Source organism: Diceros bicornis, chromosome 37 (assembly GCF_020826845.1).
Source record: "Diceros bicornis minor isolate mBicDic1 chromosome 37, mDicBic1.mat.cur, whole genome shotgun sequence".
Classification (NCBI taxonomy): domain Eukaryota; kingdom Metazoa; phylum Chordata; class Mammalia; order Perissodactyla; family Rhinocerotidae; genus Diceros; species Diceros bicornis.
In genome coordinates, this window is record NC_080776.1 from 3,462,946 (window position 1) to 3,482,229 (window position 19,284).

The 19,284-nt window shown below is 36.7% G+C and overlaps 1 protein-coding gene across 2 annotated transcripts in view; it reads right to left on the reverse strand.

The window, feature by feature from the left end:
• The window catches only part of ERBB4 (erb-b2 receptor tyrosine kinase 4), a 1,098,037-nt gene that overhangs the window by 811,722 nt on the left and 267,031 nt on the right, over nucleotides 1–19,284 (reverse strand). The window contains exon 1 of one of the 2 annotated variants that reach the window (XM_058532927.1): nucleotides 6,703–6,779. The exons of the other annotated variant lie outside the window; for it this stretch is intronic. Within the exon in view, the coding sequence (XP_058388910.1) occupies nucleotides 6,703–6,772 (70 nt within the window). The 5' untranslated portion in view covers nucleotides 6,773–6,779. Of the gene's footprint in view, nucleotides 1–6,702; nucleotides 6,780–19,284 lie in introns of those variants that run through there. 2 annotated transcript variants of the gene reach the window in all.

The following is a 19,284-nucleotide window of genomic DNA, read 5'->3' on the forward strand; positions in this document are numbered from 1 at the left end:
GGCATATACAATTTTGGTAAATACTAAAAGCTTTTACATCTCCCATTTAACTAATACCTTGCCTATGTCTCAAACAATAGTTATCTGAAAGGAAATTCAGCAGGAAAGTCACCAGAAAATCAAGAAGCAAAATAGGACTTGAATTCTACTGATATCTTCACTTTATTGTGAAATGCATTAAAAAAGAAAAGATGTATTAAGGATGGATGGTAAAATGCCAATTGTAGCAATTAGGAGGTACGTATACGGGTGTTTACTGTAAAATTCTTTCAACTTTTGTGTATATTTGAAAATTTTCTAAATAAAATATTGGAAAATGGAAATTAATGCTCTTTATCAGATCATTAAACTCTACGAAATACATGAAGGTCAATACTATCTTTAGTGTTTGTCATTTACTTTGAACGTGGGATGTTAAAATAACAAACTGAAAAAAGGATTTTAAAAAGCTGTTAACCAACACTTCCTCTTTCCACTTCATAAATTATACTTGAAAATCTATTCTCAGACAACTACTTGGAAAGCCAATGGTCCCCTTCCCAGCACACACACACACACACACACACACACACACACTTTTAAGTTGAGAAATTCCAGGTAAAGCCCATTAAATGCTCTGACCCAAGCCTAAGAAAGCAGCACCTGTTTAAACAATGACTTCTGTTTCTGTTGCTGAAAATTAATGAGTCAGCCATGTGAATATATTCATTTGAAAGTAGAAATAAGGACACAAATGCAGATATGTTGCTTTAAAAAGTACTATATATTGTATAGCTGAAGCAAAATAAATCCACTTAAAATGTTTTCATTAAATAATAATTTAAATATCTAGTGAGTTTCAATTTCTAGTTATGAAAAAATAAACTATGATTTTTAAATTAAGCACCTTTTGTTCAATTGTGAAAAAATTAATAGCATTACTCTGTTAAAGTATTTTTAAATGGTATGATTTAAATCAATGGGAAGAATAACAGAGTAAGAAATCTACTTCTTTTACAGATATATGAAAAAAAAATGTGCCTTACAGAATTTCCACCTTAAAAGAGATGAGAAAACAAAAATTTTACTTGTTTTTAAATGAAACTGTCTGGCAAATGCAGTGTGGGAATGTGGTATGCTAGGGAAAACTAGAAAACTAGGAGACAAAAAGGATGTTTGTAGATCAGGAAATGGGAAACAAAAGAGCAGAGAATTAGAGAAAATTAAAGATAGGCTTAATTTGGTCCTGCTGTTTGAAATTAGTGAGGTTTCATATCTGAAGCACTATAGATTATTTGAGTTAGTAAAACGTTATGATAAAAGTTTGTCAAAGTTTTTTACAAATTCATGCAGGACAGAAATTCATTCTGTATCATTAGCCTACTTCAACACATTCATAACGCCATCAACAGTGTGGTAAATAACGGTGACAGGGATTAAAAGTAGGCTCTCTATTTTAAATGTTTATTTAACGGCTTCAAGTGGTTATTTGAAGAAAAGGGTGACAGAGAAATGGGAAATTATTATTTTGGAAGAAATAAAAGTTGGGAATTAAAGTTTAGATATGGATATGAGTGGATATGAGTAAATTCCAAGTATGCGTAATGAAAATTAAAGTGGACTCAGTTTGGACCCAGAATGAGAAAGTCTGGGTTCTAAGCCTGACTTGGCCTTGGACAAAGCACATCTCTTCTCTGAAGCTACTTCCACCTCTGCAAAACAGTTGTTCTGTCTGAACGTTTGAACGTTCTCAAGGAGCCTTTCTGCATGGAGAATTTCAGGTTTCGATGGCATCGAAATACCTGGGACACTTTTAATTTATGACCAAGATGCTGCTTGACTATATAGAGATTATATAAAGGAATATATTTGATTATACGATTAAATGGAAAAAATAAAGGACAGGATTTCAAATGGAGAGGAAATGAGGTATTCCCAATGGGTTAAAATCCAGATGATAATGAGTAATTTATGAAGATCACTCCTAGGTAGGATGGAGTAAAAAAAAAGTTTGAACAGAAAGATAAGGACAAAAAAGTCAATATCGATGTCATCTCTGTATGCCTGAAAAAATCAATCTATAAAAAAATCAGGATTATTTTTCATGAAAGAAGTTAAAATACTGTCCAATAATTCTAGTCAAAGACTAGCCAAGGAAAGGAGAGATGAGAGAGAGGCAAAGGCAATCCACATATGATGACTGAATTTGTGCGGGATGAACAGTTGTTCAGTGTTCAGATGTTTTAATGACTTAGAGAAGCTAAGAAGTGTAGTAATATAAAGCACAGCTTCATAAGATCCTGGTGTTTTAATCTTATTTTGCAAGAGACAAAATTATCAAAAAACTCTTGTAGGGCCAGCCCAGTGGCTTAGCGGTTAAGTGCTCACGCTCCGCTGCTGGCGGCCCTGGTTGGGATCCCGGGCGAGCACCGACGCACTGCTTCTCCAGCCATGCTGAGGCCGCGTCCCACATACAGCAACTAGAAGGATGTGCAGCTATGACATACAACTGTCTCCTGGGGCTTTGGGGGAAAAAATAAATAAATAAAATTATTAAAAAAAAAAAAACTCTTGTATTTTGTAAGTGGGATTGCTGTTTGGTTTTAAAGTAGAAGAAAAGATAACAGCAGAAATGGATTCTGTTTCTGTGAGGTTTGAAGCTTATAAAATGTGAAGCTTATAAAAATTCTTCAAGAAAAAGAATATAAAATTAAATTTACAAAATGAGGTACAAATGTAAATATTTTTAAAGAGGATGTAAATCACATTGAATCACTTATTTTTATAAATCTGACAAATATCGAAAACATATTTTCTACAAGACATAGTATAAAATCTTTAATTATTGACTGGTACAACTCTATAATATATTTTATTTTTTGGCTATATACTCTGATCACCTCTTCATATGACAAGAATTTTGCAAAATCATTTTCTAGAGAGAATATAGAGGGATAATTCAGATTTTCCTTTCTCAAGTATATAGCTTTTATAAGATTTTTTTCAACTTTACAACCTACTATTGGTAATGCCATGTAAATTGTTAGAACTGCTGTCAAACTTGGGAAAACATATATCAAGGTTTTTCCATATGAGCTGTATGGTTCAGAATTTTCCACAGACTAGCTTCTGGCTCCACAAATCTCAAGTCTTGTTTCTCATCCGCTAACCACATACATCCATAGCCAGGCACCATCAAACATACCAATAACCCTCTATTGCCTTTGGCCTTTGTATTAAGAAGGGAAGTGTTATGGAGGGAAAACCAGATTGGAAAGTGAGGGCAATGTTAACTAATTGTGGTTAAAAAATCTTTCTATTGCAAATTTTAAAAAATCATATGATTATGTGAACCCATTACTAGGGTCCCTCCTCAGGCTTTGAAAGAAACTAGCCTGAACAGTTCAGTCTCACAATCAACCTGCCTCTGAACACAAGTAGCTTTAGGTAGGATAAGAATTAGAAAGAGTAAAGAACAAATTCATTTTAGACCCATATACGGGTAAGCGTGAAGAGCAGTATGATGTTGGATCCACAGAATCATATATTGTGGCATTGTCTCTATTTTCTTTCCTGTAACTCTGTGGAACACAAATAACAGAAAGGAGAATAGGTCAGTCATTACTTATATCTAAAGGTATGTCTGAGACTGAATATTCTCATCAAACAAGAAATAAATGAATACTCCAGGAATCTCTTGGTTAATCATGCCTATTTACAATTACTATCTATAGCGGGTTGAATAGTGTTCCATTCATATTCATGTGAGCTTGTTTGGAATAAGATTTTTTGTAGATTTTTATTAAGGTAAGGATCAAGATAAGACCATAGTGGATTAGAAAGGGCCCTAAATCCAGTGAAAGTGTCATTATAAGAAAGAAAAAAGGAGAAGAGGCAGAGACGTAGACAAGAAGGCGATGTGAAGACGGAGGCAGAGATTGGAGTGATGAGTCTATAAGCCAAATAGTGTCAAGGACTGCCAGCAAGCACCAGAAACTAGGAGAAACATGGGGCAATATCTACCTGAGAGCTTGCAGAAGGAACAACCCTGCCAACACCTTGAGTCAGCACCTCTAGCCTCCAGAGCTAAGAGAATAAATTCCTGTTGTTTTAAGGCACACAGTTTGTGGTAATTTGTTGTGGCAGCACTGGGAAACTAATATACTATGTCTACATAGAAACATCTCCAATGGTTACCGTGACAGCGGATTTGTGAATTGTATGTTTATATGCATGCCTAAAGACACATGGAATAAAGGGGTTCCTCTCAGGAGACAGCAAAAACATTTTCAAAGAGGAAAATGTGTCATGCCCTAAACTGCGTTTCTGCAGTCTCCCTAAAGCTAAGAGAATGTTAAATGTTCAAGCAACTGAGATAGCAAAAAAGAAAATAACTGATGTATTATTTCTGGGAAAAGCTAACAATTCTGTAAAGTTCTTTTTCTATGAGCAATACAATAAAAACATTATAATAGAATCTTATGCTTAATTTGATATTATGTTCTAATTTTCAAAATCTTTTAAGGTCCTATAATAAATAAGTTCCAAAGACCATGTTAACTGCCTGTCCTGGGGAGAGAAACCAATACAAATAATACTTGACCACTAGAACCTCCTCTCCATCTTTTTTTCCCCCTTAATTATATTCTTTCACATTTTCTGTTTTTAGTTTGCATTTCAAGATTTTAACAGTATCTTAATAATCATTTCTGAGATGTCACTGTAATTCTTAGACCTTTTGATTGGTTAATAAGTATCAATGGTTTGTCTGCTCTGCTAAATGTTAAGGTCCTAGAGTACAATGGTCACGTTCTCTGCAACTTTTTCTTTGCTCACAATGCACTGAATATCTCTTTGATATATTTTAGATGCCTATACCTAGAGGTGAATTTGTTACACCAATAATTATGTTGACATCTCTACAGAAAGGCACTCAGTTTCAGAATTCTTTCAACTGCTAAGAGCGATCCATTTGAAAATATTTCCATTCGTGTTAACTCGAAATTAAATCCAAATGCAATCTGTTTATATAGGGTTCTATAGCTGTGCTGATGGCTTTCCTTTCATAAGGAAAAGCTCTAGTTGGTCATATTTAACTGTGCTGGTAGAAGGCCAGGGAAAAGCTCTTCATTAACATATATTCAGTAATTACCAAAGGCACCAAATGAGACACGTCTCATTTCTACCCTGCCATTATGCTCACTGGCCTGGAAAATGGGATTGGGCCAAGCGGAACCGTCCCAAGCACATGCCCCGTATATTCCTGGAAGGAGACTCGCACAGTGCGCTCTTCAGACAGAAGTCTGTGTACCTTAGCAACTCGCCCATGGACAGTTTACAGAGTCCCCGGTCAAAATGATCAAGACAGGTTTATCATGGTGCATTTTCATTCTGCTTTAAAATATCATAACGATATTACGGATGTTATTTCGACGAAAGAATGCTTTTAAATGATTAAACCCATAGATATTATGAAATAGGAATTAACTCTCTCATGTTACATTTTATGCATCAATTTGAGATTAAAAAATAACTCAGAGAGTATGTATAGAAACTTTTCACACTCAAATCTTTAGTCTGTTGAATACAAATAGGCAACAGAAAAGCAGCCTCAGTAAATCACGATGTGAATGAACAATAAAGAGGTGTCTGCAGGCTCATTATAAATGCTTTGTCTCAAATAAACAAACTCTGGGTGGCTTCTGGTGGTCATGTTCCCTTCATCAAGTTTCCACTTAGTGAGGGTAGCAGAAGTGGAACTGGATGATTGTTAGCGTCTCCTATTGGCTCTATGCCTCCCCTAAGTACCCCCTGGGAAGGCTCCATGCACTTTGATTCTAGCACACCGCAGAAGAGGCACAAGGATAAATATGTGCTATCACTTGTTCATTCTGTCAACACATATTCAGAGCTCAGGACAATCCATTTCGTTCAGGAAAACAACGACCAATAGTACCAAGACCCTAGCCCTGAGAAGCTCACAGTCTAGAGGACAAGACCTAATATATATTATACGTATTTTCCATGGGTCTCAGCGCCACAATATATTTATATACAGGTCATCATGGGAGCATGGTAGAGATGGACAAAAGAAAGAGCCAATCATTTTAAGCTGTCTGACATGTCACAGAAGTTGTCATCAAGGAGGTGAATTATGATACATGTATAGATATCTCATACGATATATCTAATTCACAATTTTAAAATGTTGCTTTTTGGAGAAGTCAAGATGCGGCGTAAGCAGACTCTGAACTCACCTCCTCCCGCAGACACAGCCAATTTACAACTACTCGTGGAAAAAGTACCCCTGAGACAGAACTGAAAACTGGATGAGAGGAACTCCTGCAATAACGGACAATCCTAACTGGGGTAGAAGAGGCAGAGACTCCCTTCTGGAGAGAAAAACGCCGCCTTCACAAGCCGCCAGCTTCACGGCCTCCGGGAGCAGCTCACAGGTACGTAGCCTCCCTGGAGACGCCGGGCCCTGAGCCGGGGAGCGCCCCCGCTGTGGGCATTTTGTGGACCCAGCACAATCGAGACGAGTGGCATAATATTTGACTTTGCCTGCTAATAAAACATTGGGGAGCACCCCCAGAAAAGCTGGTTCACAAAGAAATTAAAACCGGCTCTTACAGGGCCCACACGCAAACTCACCCGTTTCAGAAAGCATCCTAAAATCACCAGAATGAAAGGTGCACAGTGCTTTGGTGAAAAGAGACTCACCTGATAGGCCCTGAGTGCACCTCAGTGAGAGGTGAGACCTCTCCAGGGACTGGGAGTTGGTGGCGGCCATTGTTGCAGCCTGGTGTGGGCGTGCTGACACAGACACCATTGGAGTTCTCCCTGGTGCCTGCTAGCCCGAGTCTGCCCCACCCACTAGAGCACCAATTTAATCCAGCTCAGCCAGGGCAGGCAGCCCACCCTAGAGACTGGCCCCACCCAACAACAAGCCCTCAGGCAACTTGTAGGCCTGCATAGATTGGTGACTGGATTCTCTGCAGCCTGGCAACTGAGCCCACTTCAGTGGGGCAGGGCGTGCACAAGGAGCAGATGGAGAGTGTGGGGCAGTGGTGGAGTGTGTGGGGCTCCCGCCGTGGAGAGACTGGGTCCACCTCAGGAGGTCGGGGCATGCACACGGGGCAGGATTGTGTTGACTGTGTGTGTGGACCCGTGGGAGGCAGGGCTTCTCAGCTGCAGAAGACTTGTGTTTCTCAAAGACCCACATAGGGGGTTTGTCCCACCTTCCAAAGCCTGAAACAATTGGGTGCTCCTGTGCCTGAGGCCAGCCCCACCCAGCTGCAATCCTCAGAGAGCTGACAAGAGACCTAAAGGCTGGAGGTTGATAGTAATTGTAAACCCCTGAGCCTAACAACCTGCCACGCAGGGGGCCTACTCACTTAAAAGAAATACTGCAACACAAATGTGGTATTAGAACTTGTAGCCAACTGTGCTGGGGCTCCCCACACCTGATAAAGAGACTGAAGGGCCCACAACAACTACAAGCAGCTGAGCATTACAACAGCTGGCCAGGAGCATAACTCGGCATCGCTGAGTGCCTACATGGAGAGCAAACAGGCCACAACAGAGGGCACACGTAGCCCACATAGGAGTCACCCCTGGAACAATGAGAACTGAGGGAAGCACATGGCAGGCCTCCTAAGCCATCACTTACATAAGGTCACCTATCCAAGAATAGGAGACATAGCTGACCTAACTAATACGTAGACACAAGCACAGGGAAACAGGCAAAATGAGGAGGCAAAGGAATACATTCCAAGCAAGGGAACAGGACAAAACCCCAGAAAAGGAACTAAGTGAAACAGAAATGAGCAACCTACCCGACAGAGAGTTCAAACTAAGAGTGTTAAGGATGCTCACTGATCTGAGGAGAAGATGAACTCAGTGAGAATGCCAACTAAGAAATGGAAGATATAAAAAAAAACCAATCAGAAATGAAGAATACAATACTGGAAATGAAAAATTCACTAGAGGGACTCAAAAGCAGAGTAGAGGATACAGAAGAACGGATCTGCGAGCTGGACAAAAGACTAGAAGAAATTACCCAAGCTGAACAGGTAAAAGAGAAAAGAATTAAAAAGAGTGAGGACAGTCTAAGGGACCTCTGAGACAACATCAAGCACACTAACATCCATGTTATATCTGTCCCGGAAGGAGAAGAGTGAGACAAAGGGGCAGAGAATCTATTTCAAGAAATAATAGCTGAAAATTTCCCTAACCTAAGGAAGGAAGCAGACATCCAGGTACAGGAAGCACAGAGAGCCCCAAACAAGATAAACCCAAAGAGGCCCACACCAAGACACATCATAATCAAAATGTCCAGAAATAAAGATAAAGAGAGAATCCTAAAAGCGACAAGAGAAAGTCAAGTTACATACAAAGGAAACCCCATAAGGCTATCAGCTGACTTCTCAGCAGAAACTTTACAGGCTAGAAGAGAATGGCACGATATATTTAAAGTGCTAAAAGGAAAAAACTTACAGCCAAGAATACTCTACCCAGCAAGGTTATCATTCAAAATGGAAGGAGAGATCAAAAATTTCCCAAACAAGCAAAAATTAAAGGAGTTTGTCACCAAGAAACCAGTGCTACAAGAAATGTTAAAGGGACTGATTTAAGGGGAAAAGAGAAGACCACAAATAGGAAAAATGATCTATTTCCATGATGAGAGGGTAATGGATACAAATGCACCAAAAAGAGGTTAGATATGATATCAAAAACATAAAAGAAAGGAGGAGGGGAGTTAAAGAGTAGAGCTTTCAGACAGAGGTCAAACTAAAGAGACCATCAATTCTGTATAGAAGGAGAAAGGAAGAGAGGGACTACTAAAACACTGAGAAAAAAAAAGTTAAAAAATGGCAGTAACAACATACTTATCAGTAGCTACTTTAAATGTCAATGGACTAAATGCTCCAATTAAAAGGCATAGGGTGGCTGATTGGATAAAACAACAAGACCCATATATATGCTGCATACAAGAGACACACTTCAGACCTAAAGACACTCACAAACTGAAAGTGAAGGGATGGAAAAAGATACTTCACGCAAATGGCAATGAAAAGAAAGCTGTGGTAGCAGTACTCATATCAGACAAAATAGACTGTAAAACAAAAACTGTAAAAAGAGACAAAGAAGAGCATTACATAATGATCAAGGGAACAATCCAACAAGAGGATATAACACTTGTAAATATCTACGCACCCAACATAGGTGCACCTAAATACATAAAGCAATTATTAACAGACATAAAAAGAGAAATAGACAGTAACACAATAATAGTAGGGGACTTTAACACTCCAGTTACACCAACGGATAGATCATCCAAACAGAAGATCAATAAGGAAATATTGGCCTTAAATGACACACTAGAACAGATGTACCTAGTAGATAAACACAGAGCATTCCATCCAAAAACCGAAGAACACACATTCTTTTCAAATGCACATGGAACATTCTCCAGGATTGATCACATATTAGGCCACAAAACAAGTCTCCATAAATTTAAGGAGATTGAAATAATACTAAGCATCTTTTCTGACAACAACGGTATGAAACTAGAAATCAACTATAGGAAGAAAATCAGAAAAGCCACAAATATGTGGAGATTAAACAAAATGCTACTGAACAATGACTGGGTCAACAAAGATATCAAAGGAGAAATCAAAAAATACCTGGAGACAAATGAAAATGAAAATACGACATGCCAGAATTTATGGGATACAGCAAAAGTGGTTCTAAGAGGGACGTTTATAGCAATACAGGCCTATCTCAACAAACAAGAAAAATCTCAAATAAACAATCTAACAATGCACCTAAAGGAACTGGAAAAAGAAGAACAAACAAAGCCCCAAATCAGTAGAAGAAGGGAAATAATAAAAATCAGAGCAGAAATAAATGAAATAGAGACCAAAAAAACAATAGAAAAAATTAATAAAACCAAGAGTTGGTTCTTTGAAAAGATCAACAAAATTGACAAACCTTTAGCTGGACTCACCAAGAAAAAAAGAGAGAAGGCACAAATAAGTAAAATCAGAAATGAAAGAGGAGAAATTACAACAGACACCTCAGAAATACAAAAGATTGTAAGAGAATACTATGAAAAGCTATATGCCAACCAATTCAACAATCTGGAAGAAATGGATAAATTCTTAGAATCATACAACTTTCCAAAAGTGGATCAAGAAGATGTAGAGAATTTGAATAGACCAATCACCAGTAAGGAGATCGAAACAGTAATCAAAAACTTCCCCAAAAATAAAAGTCTAGGACCAGACGGCTTCCCTGGTGAATTCTACCAAACATTCAAAGAAGACTTAATACCTATGCTTCTCAAACTCTTCCAAAAAATTGAGGAGGGGAGCAAGATCCCTAACTCATTCTACAAAGCCGACATTACCCTGATACCAAAACCAGACATGGACAAACAAAAAAAGAAAATTACAGGCCAATATCAGTGATGAACATCGATGCAGAAATCCTCAACAAGATACTAACAAATTGCACACAACAATACGTTAAAAAGATTATACACCATGATCAACTGGGATTTATTTGAGGTATGCAGGGATGGTTCAACATTCGCAAATCAATCAACATAATACACCACATTAATAAAATGAAGAATAAAAATCACATGATCATCTCAATAGATGCAGAGAAAGCATTTGACAAGATACAGCATCCATTTATGATAAAAACTCTGAAGAAAATGGGTATAGAAGGAAAGTACCTCAACAGAATAAAGGCCATATATGACAAACCCACAGCTAATATCATCCTCAATGGTGACAAACTGAAAGCTATGCCTCTAAGAACAGGAACCAGACAAGGATGCCCACTGTCACCACTCCTATTTAACATAGTATTGGAAGTCCTAGCCAGAGCAATCAGGCAAGAGAAAGAAATAAAAGGGATCCAAATTGGAAATGAAGAAGTGAAACTGTCACTATTTGCAGATGACATGATTTTATGTATAGAAAACCCTAAAGAATCCACCAGAAAACATCTAGAAGTAATAAACAAATACAGTAAAGTTGCAGGATACAAAATCAACATACAAAAATCAGTTGCATTTCTATATACTAACAACAAAGTAGCAGAAAGAGAAATTAAGAATACCATCCCATTTACAATTGCAGCAAAAAGAATAAAATACCTAGGAATAAACTTAACCAAAGAGGTGAAAGATTTTTACACCAAAAACTATAAAATATTGCTGAAAGAAATTGAAGAAGACACAAAGAAATAGAAAGATATTCCATGCTCTTGGATTGGAAGAATTAACATAGTTAAGATGTCCATACTCCCTAAAGCAATCTACAGATTCAATGCAATCCCTATCAAAGTTCCATCAACACTTTTCACAGAAATCGAACAAAGAATCCTAAAATTTATATGGAACAACAAAAGACCCCTAATAGGTAAAGGAATCCTGAGTAAAAAGAATAAAGCTGGAGGTATCACACTCCCTGATTTCAAAATATACTACAAAGCTATAGTAACCAAAACAGCATGGTACTGGCACAAAAAGAGACACACAGATCAATGGAATAGAATCGAAGGCCCAGAAATAAACCCACACATCTATGGACAGCTAATCTTTGACAAAGGAGCCAAGAACATACAATGGAGAAAAGAAAGTTTGTTCAACAAATGGTGTTGGGAAAACTGGATAGCCACATGCAAAAAAATGAAAGTAGACCCTTACCTTACACCATACACAAAAATTAACTCAAAATGGATTAAAGACTTGAATGTAAGTCCTGAAACTTTGAAACTTCTAGAAGAAAACATAGGCAGTACGCTATTTGACATCGGTCTTAGCAACATATTTTCAAGCACCATGTCTGACCCGGCAAGAGAAACAATAGAAAAAATAAACAAATGGGACTACATGAAACTAAAAAGCTTCTGCACCGCAAAGGAAACCATCAAAACGAAAATACAACCTAACAATTTGGAGAAGACATTTGCAAACCATACATCTGATAGGGGTTAATCTCCAAAATATATAAAGACCTCATGCATCTCAACAACAAAAAAACTACCAACTCAATTAAAAAGTGGGCAAAAGACCTGAACAGACATTTCTCCAAAGAAGATATACAGATGGCCAACAGACACATGAAAAGATGTCCAAAATCATTAACTATCAGGGAAATGCAAATTAAAACTACAATGAAATATCACCTCATGTCCGTCAGAATGGCTATAATTAACAAGACAGGAAACAACATGTGTTGGAGAGGATGTGGAGAGAAGGGAACTCTCATACTCTGCTGGTGAGAGTGCAAACTGGTGCAGCCACTATGGAAAACAGTACGGAGATTCCTCAAAACATCAAGGATAGAACTACCATATGATCCAGCTATTCCACTGTTGGGTATTTATCCAAAGAACTTGAAAACACCAATGCATAAAGATACATGCACCCCTGTGTTCATAGCAACGTTATTTACAATAGCCCAGATTTGGAAGCAACCTAAGTGCCCATCAAGGGGCGAATGGATAAAGAAGACGTGGTATATATACACAATGGAATACTACTCAGCCATAAGAAACGATGAAATCCAGCCATTTCTGACAACATGGATGGACATTGAGGGTATTAAGCAAAGTGAAATAAGTCAGAGGGAGAAGGTCAAATACCATGGGACGTCCTTCATTAAGTAGTAGATAATAACAACAATAAACAAACACATAGTGACAGAGATTGGATTGGTGGTTACCAGAGGGGAAGGGGGGAGGGAGGAGGGCGAAAGGGATAATTTGGCACATGTGTGTGGTGATGGGTTGTAATTAGTATTTGGGTGAACCCGATGTAATCTATGCAGAAATAGAAGTATAATGATGTACACCTGAAATTTATACAATGTTATAAACCAATGTTACTGCAGTAAACAAACAAAAAAAAATGTTGCTTTCCATAATAATAAAAATAATAATATGCAAGTTAATAGGCACAAACCTGAGGTCAACATCATTTTTAAGATAATTTCACTAGAAAAATGCTTGTGACAGAACAGTATAACATATTCACATATATTTTTGGTAAATAGATTTAGTAAGGGCTTTTATTATATTTCAGAGTACAGATATATGCCTTGAAACATGGCTTCCCCTTGCCCTCTCATTCTAACTACCAGGATGTAACAAGACATAGGAGGTGATTTCAGCATGTCCATATTTAGGAAAGACATTGGGGCAGGGATTCAGGCCTTACCGTGTCTTGCGCTAGTCTTGATGATCAAGCAAGGCATTTCCCACTACCTGTGTTAGTCAAAAGAACTCTGTTGAAAGCTCAACCCAATGTTCTTGTATAACGAAAATGTTCTGATGTCGTTCCAAGTAGAGGATTCCATCACAAGAGTTAGCTATTTGAAACATTTTCCCCCTCATACTAGTTTTGTATTAAAAAAAGACTATGACTTATTTTTGGCTTTCTCTTCCCTATCAGTTTAGTAATGCATTTCCTTATTCTCGGTTTAAAATTATTTTGCATATCAATTGTGAATACAGATCTACAACTGTAATCACTTTTCTACTAGGAAGACAAATATCATGTGATACGTAAATAAATTAATCAATATAAATCTTAGACAAGGATTCTAAACAAAGTAATCTGAGTTAGTATCAGTTATTGAATTTTTTCTAGATTTAATTTAATAGTAGTAAAACAGAGAATGCCTGTACTAAGGAATACATTTATGGGTCCTATCCTAAGCAGCTTACTTGCCAGGTAGAGTAAGAGAGAAGTGGAGTCTATCTCATTGTCTTTGGGGTCTCTAATGTTTCTTTAAATATAATTATATATTTCAGTTCCTCTCTTCATTGCTCAAAAATGACTTCATCCTCTGAGTCCCACTCAGCATAAAAACTATAATGAGTAGATCCCCAGACTTATTAATACAACTTAAAAGACAGGAAAGGAAGACTGGAAACTAAATTTGTAAAACATACTCCACGATGCAAGAAAACACTTCCCTGCTTAAACTGCCAACCAATAGACTGTATCTAATCCATCACTTATTCTGTCTCTGTGAATTAGTTTAAAAGTAGGTGGTAAATGATCAAACACATTTTAAATATAAAGTCAGCAAAGAGTCACATGGGGTTCTTTTACGAATCAAAGTTTTCACTTCTCCATGTCCTATGTGTTACTGTAACCACCGAAGCAGCATATAGTATATAGGACACAGAGAGCCTCTCTGCTGATCCGTCCCCGCAGACATGATGGTGTACTCTGCTGCAAAAGCAATTTTCATTTTGAACCCCAGTACCGTTTAAGAGAACACCAGTGCTTAAAAAAAATCATATCACGGTTTGAGTGACTTAGAGCCTCTGTTTCAACGGCACGCACCCCTCTCTTATGCTGTCTCTCCTTCTCTCTTCCTGTGCTCTTAACTTTGTGCCTAGAGATGAAATTACTTTCACTTTTTTTCTGGAAACTAGGACTAGGAGGAGGCATATTGCTACATGAGGCATTTAAAAAGACTTCTTATCTCAATTACCTTTTCTTTAAGAATAAGATATAAGCATCCAAAGGGAAGGATTTTTAATCAGAGATTTCTGTTTCGAGGCAGAAGAGCTTTGCTTTTGAATGGAAACTTGTTCTATCAGGAAAGTCTCCATCAAAAATCAAACAAGAACTGTTTTGGCAAAAGAGAACCCAGGCAGCAGTTTCAACTTAACTTGCTGCTTCTTTCCTGGGCCTTCCTTAGCGGGTTCTAAAGAGACTTTCGATTTTTTCAAGTGAGATCTCAAGGCAGTTACCTACTGAAACTACTGATCTTTCACTACTGCTGCTGAGAAGAACGTTTCCAAACGGAACTGCACGGCTCCCTCACTGGGAGACCATCCTACGGACGAAGTGCTGAAAAGAAAAACCCTCAAGTTTCAACTAAAGAGTAAAATCGGTGACAGGATTATTGTTAGTGAAATATTCTCGGAACAGTTCTTCAGGCTAATAAAAGATTTAAAAAGAAAGAGAATGCCTGCCAACTAAGTTTGAAATTAAAAACTGCAGCTACAGGAGACCTAAGTAGAAATTAGGCTTCTAGATTAAAAAAAGGTAAAAACAAACAAAACATCAATGAGAGATTATATTCAGTTTTGTCCACATAACATCAGGTATTATTCCCAGAATGTTCTTAATTTTGATTTATTTCAGTCAAACTTAATGAAAAGAATCTATACTAATATATGGTTTTGTACCTAGTATATACCAGAAGTTTGTGAGCTTCGAAATCTAGATTTAGCAGATAAACAAATGCCTAAATATTCAGTGTAGATGATTAAATGCTAGGCAGAGATATTCTAAATTACAGCTGTGCACACACAGAGTATAAAAATGCCAAAATATTACACACCACCAAATTTGGTTGCCTCTCGCTCAACAAGCCTTAATCAAATGGGAAAAGCTAAATCGAAGAGCTGCTTTGTGAACACGCATTTCAATAAACCATAATGTTTGTGAAATCAGAACGTGGGAAAAAAGGATATCAAGAAAAAGAAAATAATTCCCCATGAAAATTACCCATTTACCATATTCCAAGTACAAATTTAGAAAATATTACTGCATACTGATGCATAATAATAGAGGCAGGCTCATAGGTAAAAAAGATCCCAGATTTTATATACAAGTTAAAAACAAAAACAAAACTTTAGTAACCCCTATTTGAATAGTTCTAGGTTGCCAGGTTGCATTAGCTTATTTCAATGTATACATTTCAGGTGTCTTCTTTAGTAGAGAAATTCAGGATTTGAATAAGATATTTTTATTGATATACTTAAATAAAGTGCAACCCCTCCAAAAAAAAAAAAGAAAACACAACATTCTCATTTCTATACCTGGCACCATTAGATCTGGTACAGGGAATAATTATACAGCCCAAAAGCAATTTAATTATCATCTTAGAGAATTGTTAGTAGGTTGGGAATATATTTCGGGATAACCATGTGAAAAGAGAGTAATCATTATTTACAATTATCTGAATATCAACAGGGTGCTATGCCCAAAGTAAAAAAATCTTTCCAGCAGATAGGGCTTAAATATCACCACCATATCAACTGTTGAATGCAATTGCTAGTTAGCATGCTCTAGAGGAGGGTGAAAACCATAAATGTTATCTTACAACAGATGGTGCTAGGGAGTGGGCAGAAAAGTATGCCTAAGGTTATCATCTAGCCAAGGAATTTCACTGTAATTCTTGGCACAATATCTTGAAATTTGCAAGAAAAGAAATTGTTTTGATTATACTTCCATCTTTGATCCTCTGATTTAATAAGATAAAAAGACTTATTTTCAGGGGCTGGCCCAGTGGTGCAAGCGGTTAAGTGTGTGCGCTCTGCTGCAGCGGCCTGGGGTTCGCCGGTTCAGATCCTGGGCGCGCACTGACACACTGCTTGGCAAGCCATGTGTGGTGGCGTCCCATATAAAGTGGAGGAAGATGGGCACGGATGTTAGCCCAGGGCCAGTCTTCCTTAACAAAAAGAGGAGGATTGGCAGATGTTAGCACAGTGCTGAACTCCTCACAAAAAAAAAAAAAAAAAAAAAGATATTTTGAGAACAACGGGATAAAATTTAATGTTACAGAAATCAAGATCTCATTAGGACCAAAGTCATGTAAAGCTCTTTGTAGCTCTTTGAAACATTAATTTTACTATGCCCTGTACTACATGCCGTGGTACATTACAGTCAAATATAAATATCCATGTAGCATTTCTGGCAAATATGCAGGGACACACCAAATTAAAGAGTTGTATATCAAATAATAAAGTATTATCATTATTTGAGTTAATTCACATATGCATTTCATTCTCTATTTTGGGGGTGAGGAAACTTTTTTGCAAAGGTCAGATAGTAAATCAAATATTTTAAGCTTTGTAGGCCATATAGTCTCTGACACAACTACTGAATTCTCTATTATAGCACTAAAACACTTCCAGATAATACATAAACATGAGTGTGGCTGTGTTCCAATAAAACTTTATTTACAAAACTGAACAACCAATGGGTCAATGAAGAAATTGAAAGCAAAATAAAAAAATTACTTGAGACAAATGAAAATGGAAATACAACATTCCAAAATTTACAAGATGCAGCAAAAGCAGTTTTAAGAGGGAAGTTCATAGCAATAAATGCCTACTTCAAGAAACAAGAAAAATTTCAAACAAACAACCTAACTTTATACCTGAAGGTGTAGAACTAGAAAAAGAAGAAAAAACAAAGGCCAAAGTTAGTAGAAGGAAAGAAATAACAAAGATCAGAGCAGAAATAAATGAAATAGAGACTAAAATGACAATGGAAAAGATCAATGAAACCAAGAGCTGCTTCTTTGAAAAGATAAACAAAGTGACAAGCTTTTAGCTAGACTCACCAAGAAAAAAAGAGAGAGGACTCAAATAAAAAGAATCAGAAATTAAAGAGGAGACATTACAATTTATACCACAGAAATACAAAGAATCATAAGAGACTACTATGAAAAATTATATGCCAACAAATTGGACAATCTAGAAGAAATGGATGAATTTGTAGAAACATCCAACCTTCCAAGACTTAATGATGAAGAAACAGAAAATCTGAACAGATTGATTACTAGCAAGGAGATTGAATCAGCAATTTAAAAACTCCCTCCAAACAAAAGTCCAGGACCAGATGGCTTCACTGATAAATTCTACCAAACTTTCAAAAAAGAATTAACACCAATCCTTCTGAAACTCTTCCAAAAAGTAGAAGACGAGTGACATTTCCAAGCTTATTTTACAAGCCCAGCATCACCCTGACACCAAAGCCAGAAAAGGACACCACAAGAAAACAAAATTACAGGCCAATATCCTTGATGAACATAGATGCAAAAATCCTCAACAAAATATTAGAAAACCAAATTCAACAATACATTTAAAAAATCATATACCATGATCACAATACATTAAAAGGATCATTCACCATGATCAAGTAGGATTTATTCCAGAGAAGCAAGGATGATACAACATCTGCAAATCAATCAACATGATAAACCACATTAACAAATGAAGGATAAAAATCATATGATCATTTCAATAAATGCATAAAAAGCATCTGACAAAATTCAAAAGCCATTTATGATAAAAACTCTCAACAAAGGGAGTATAGAGGGTATGTAACTCAACATAATAAAGGCTATATATGAGAAGCCCACAGATAACATCATATTCAATGGTGAGAAGCTGAAAGCTTTTCCTCTAAGATGGTGAATAAGACAATGATGCCCACTCTTGGTATTTCCAGTCAACACAGTGTTGGGAGTCATAGCCACAGCAATTAGGCAAGAAAAAGAAATAAAATGCATCCAAATGGGAAAGGAAAAAGTAAAACTGTCACTATTTGCAGATGACATGATACTACATATAGAAAACCCTAAAAGACTCCACCAAAAACTGTTTGTTAGAGCTAATAAATGAATTCAGTCAAATTTCAGGGTGCAAAATCAATATAAAGAAATCCATTGTGTTTCTATACACTAATAACTATTAGAAAGAGAAATTAAGAAAACAATCTTATTTAAAATCACGTGAAAAAGAATAAAATACCTGGTAATAAATTTAACCAAGAAAAGGAAAGACCTGTACACTATAAACTATAAGACACTGATGAAATAAGATGAAGAAGACACAAATAAATGGAAAGATATTCCATGTTCATGGATTGGAAGAAGTAATATTGTTAAAACATCCATACTACCCAAAGCAATCTATAAATTTATTGCAACCTCTATCAAAATTCCAAAGGCATTTTTCACAGAAATAGAACAAACAATTCTAAAATTTGTGTGGAACCACAAAAGACTCTGAATAGCCAAAGCAACCTTCAGAAAGCAGAACAAAGCTGGAAACATCATGCTCCCTGATTTCCAACCATATTACAAACTCATAGTAATCAAAACAGTATGGTATTGGCATAAAAACAGATATGTAAATCAAGAGAACAGAAAAGAAAGCCCAGAAATAAATAAACACAAGTAAGGTCAATTAATTTAAACAAAGGAGCCAAGAATATAAAGTGGTGAAAAGATAGTCTTTTCAATAAATGGTGTTAGGAAAACTGGTCAGCAACACGCACAAGAATGAAACTGAACCACTGTCTTACACCATACACAAAGATTAACTCAAAATAGATTAAAGACTTACATGTGAGACATGAAACCATAAAATTCCTAAAAGAAAAGATAGGTATTAATCTCCTTGACATAGGTCTTGGCAATGATTTTTTTGAATTTGACACCAAAAGCAAAGGAAACAAAAGCAAAA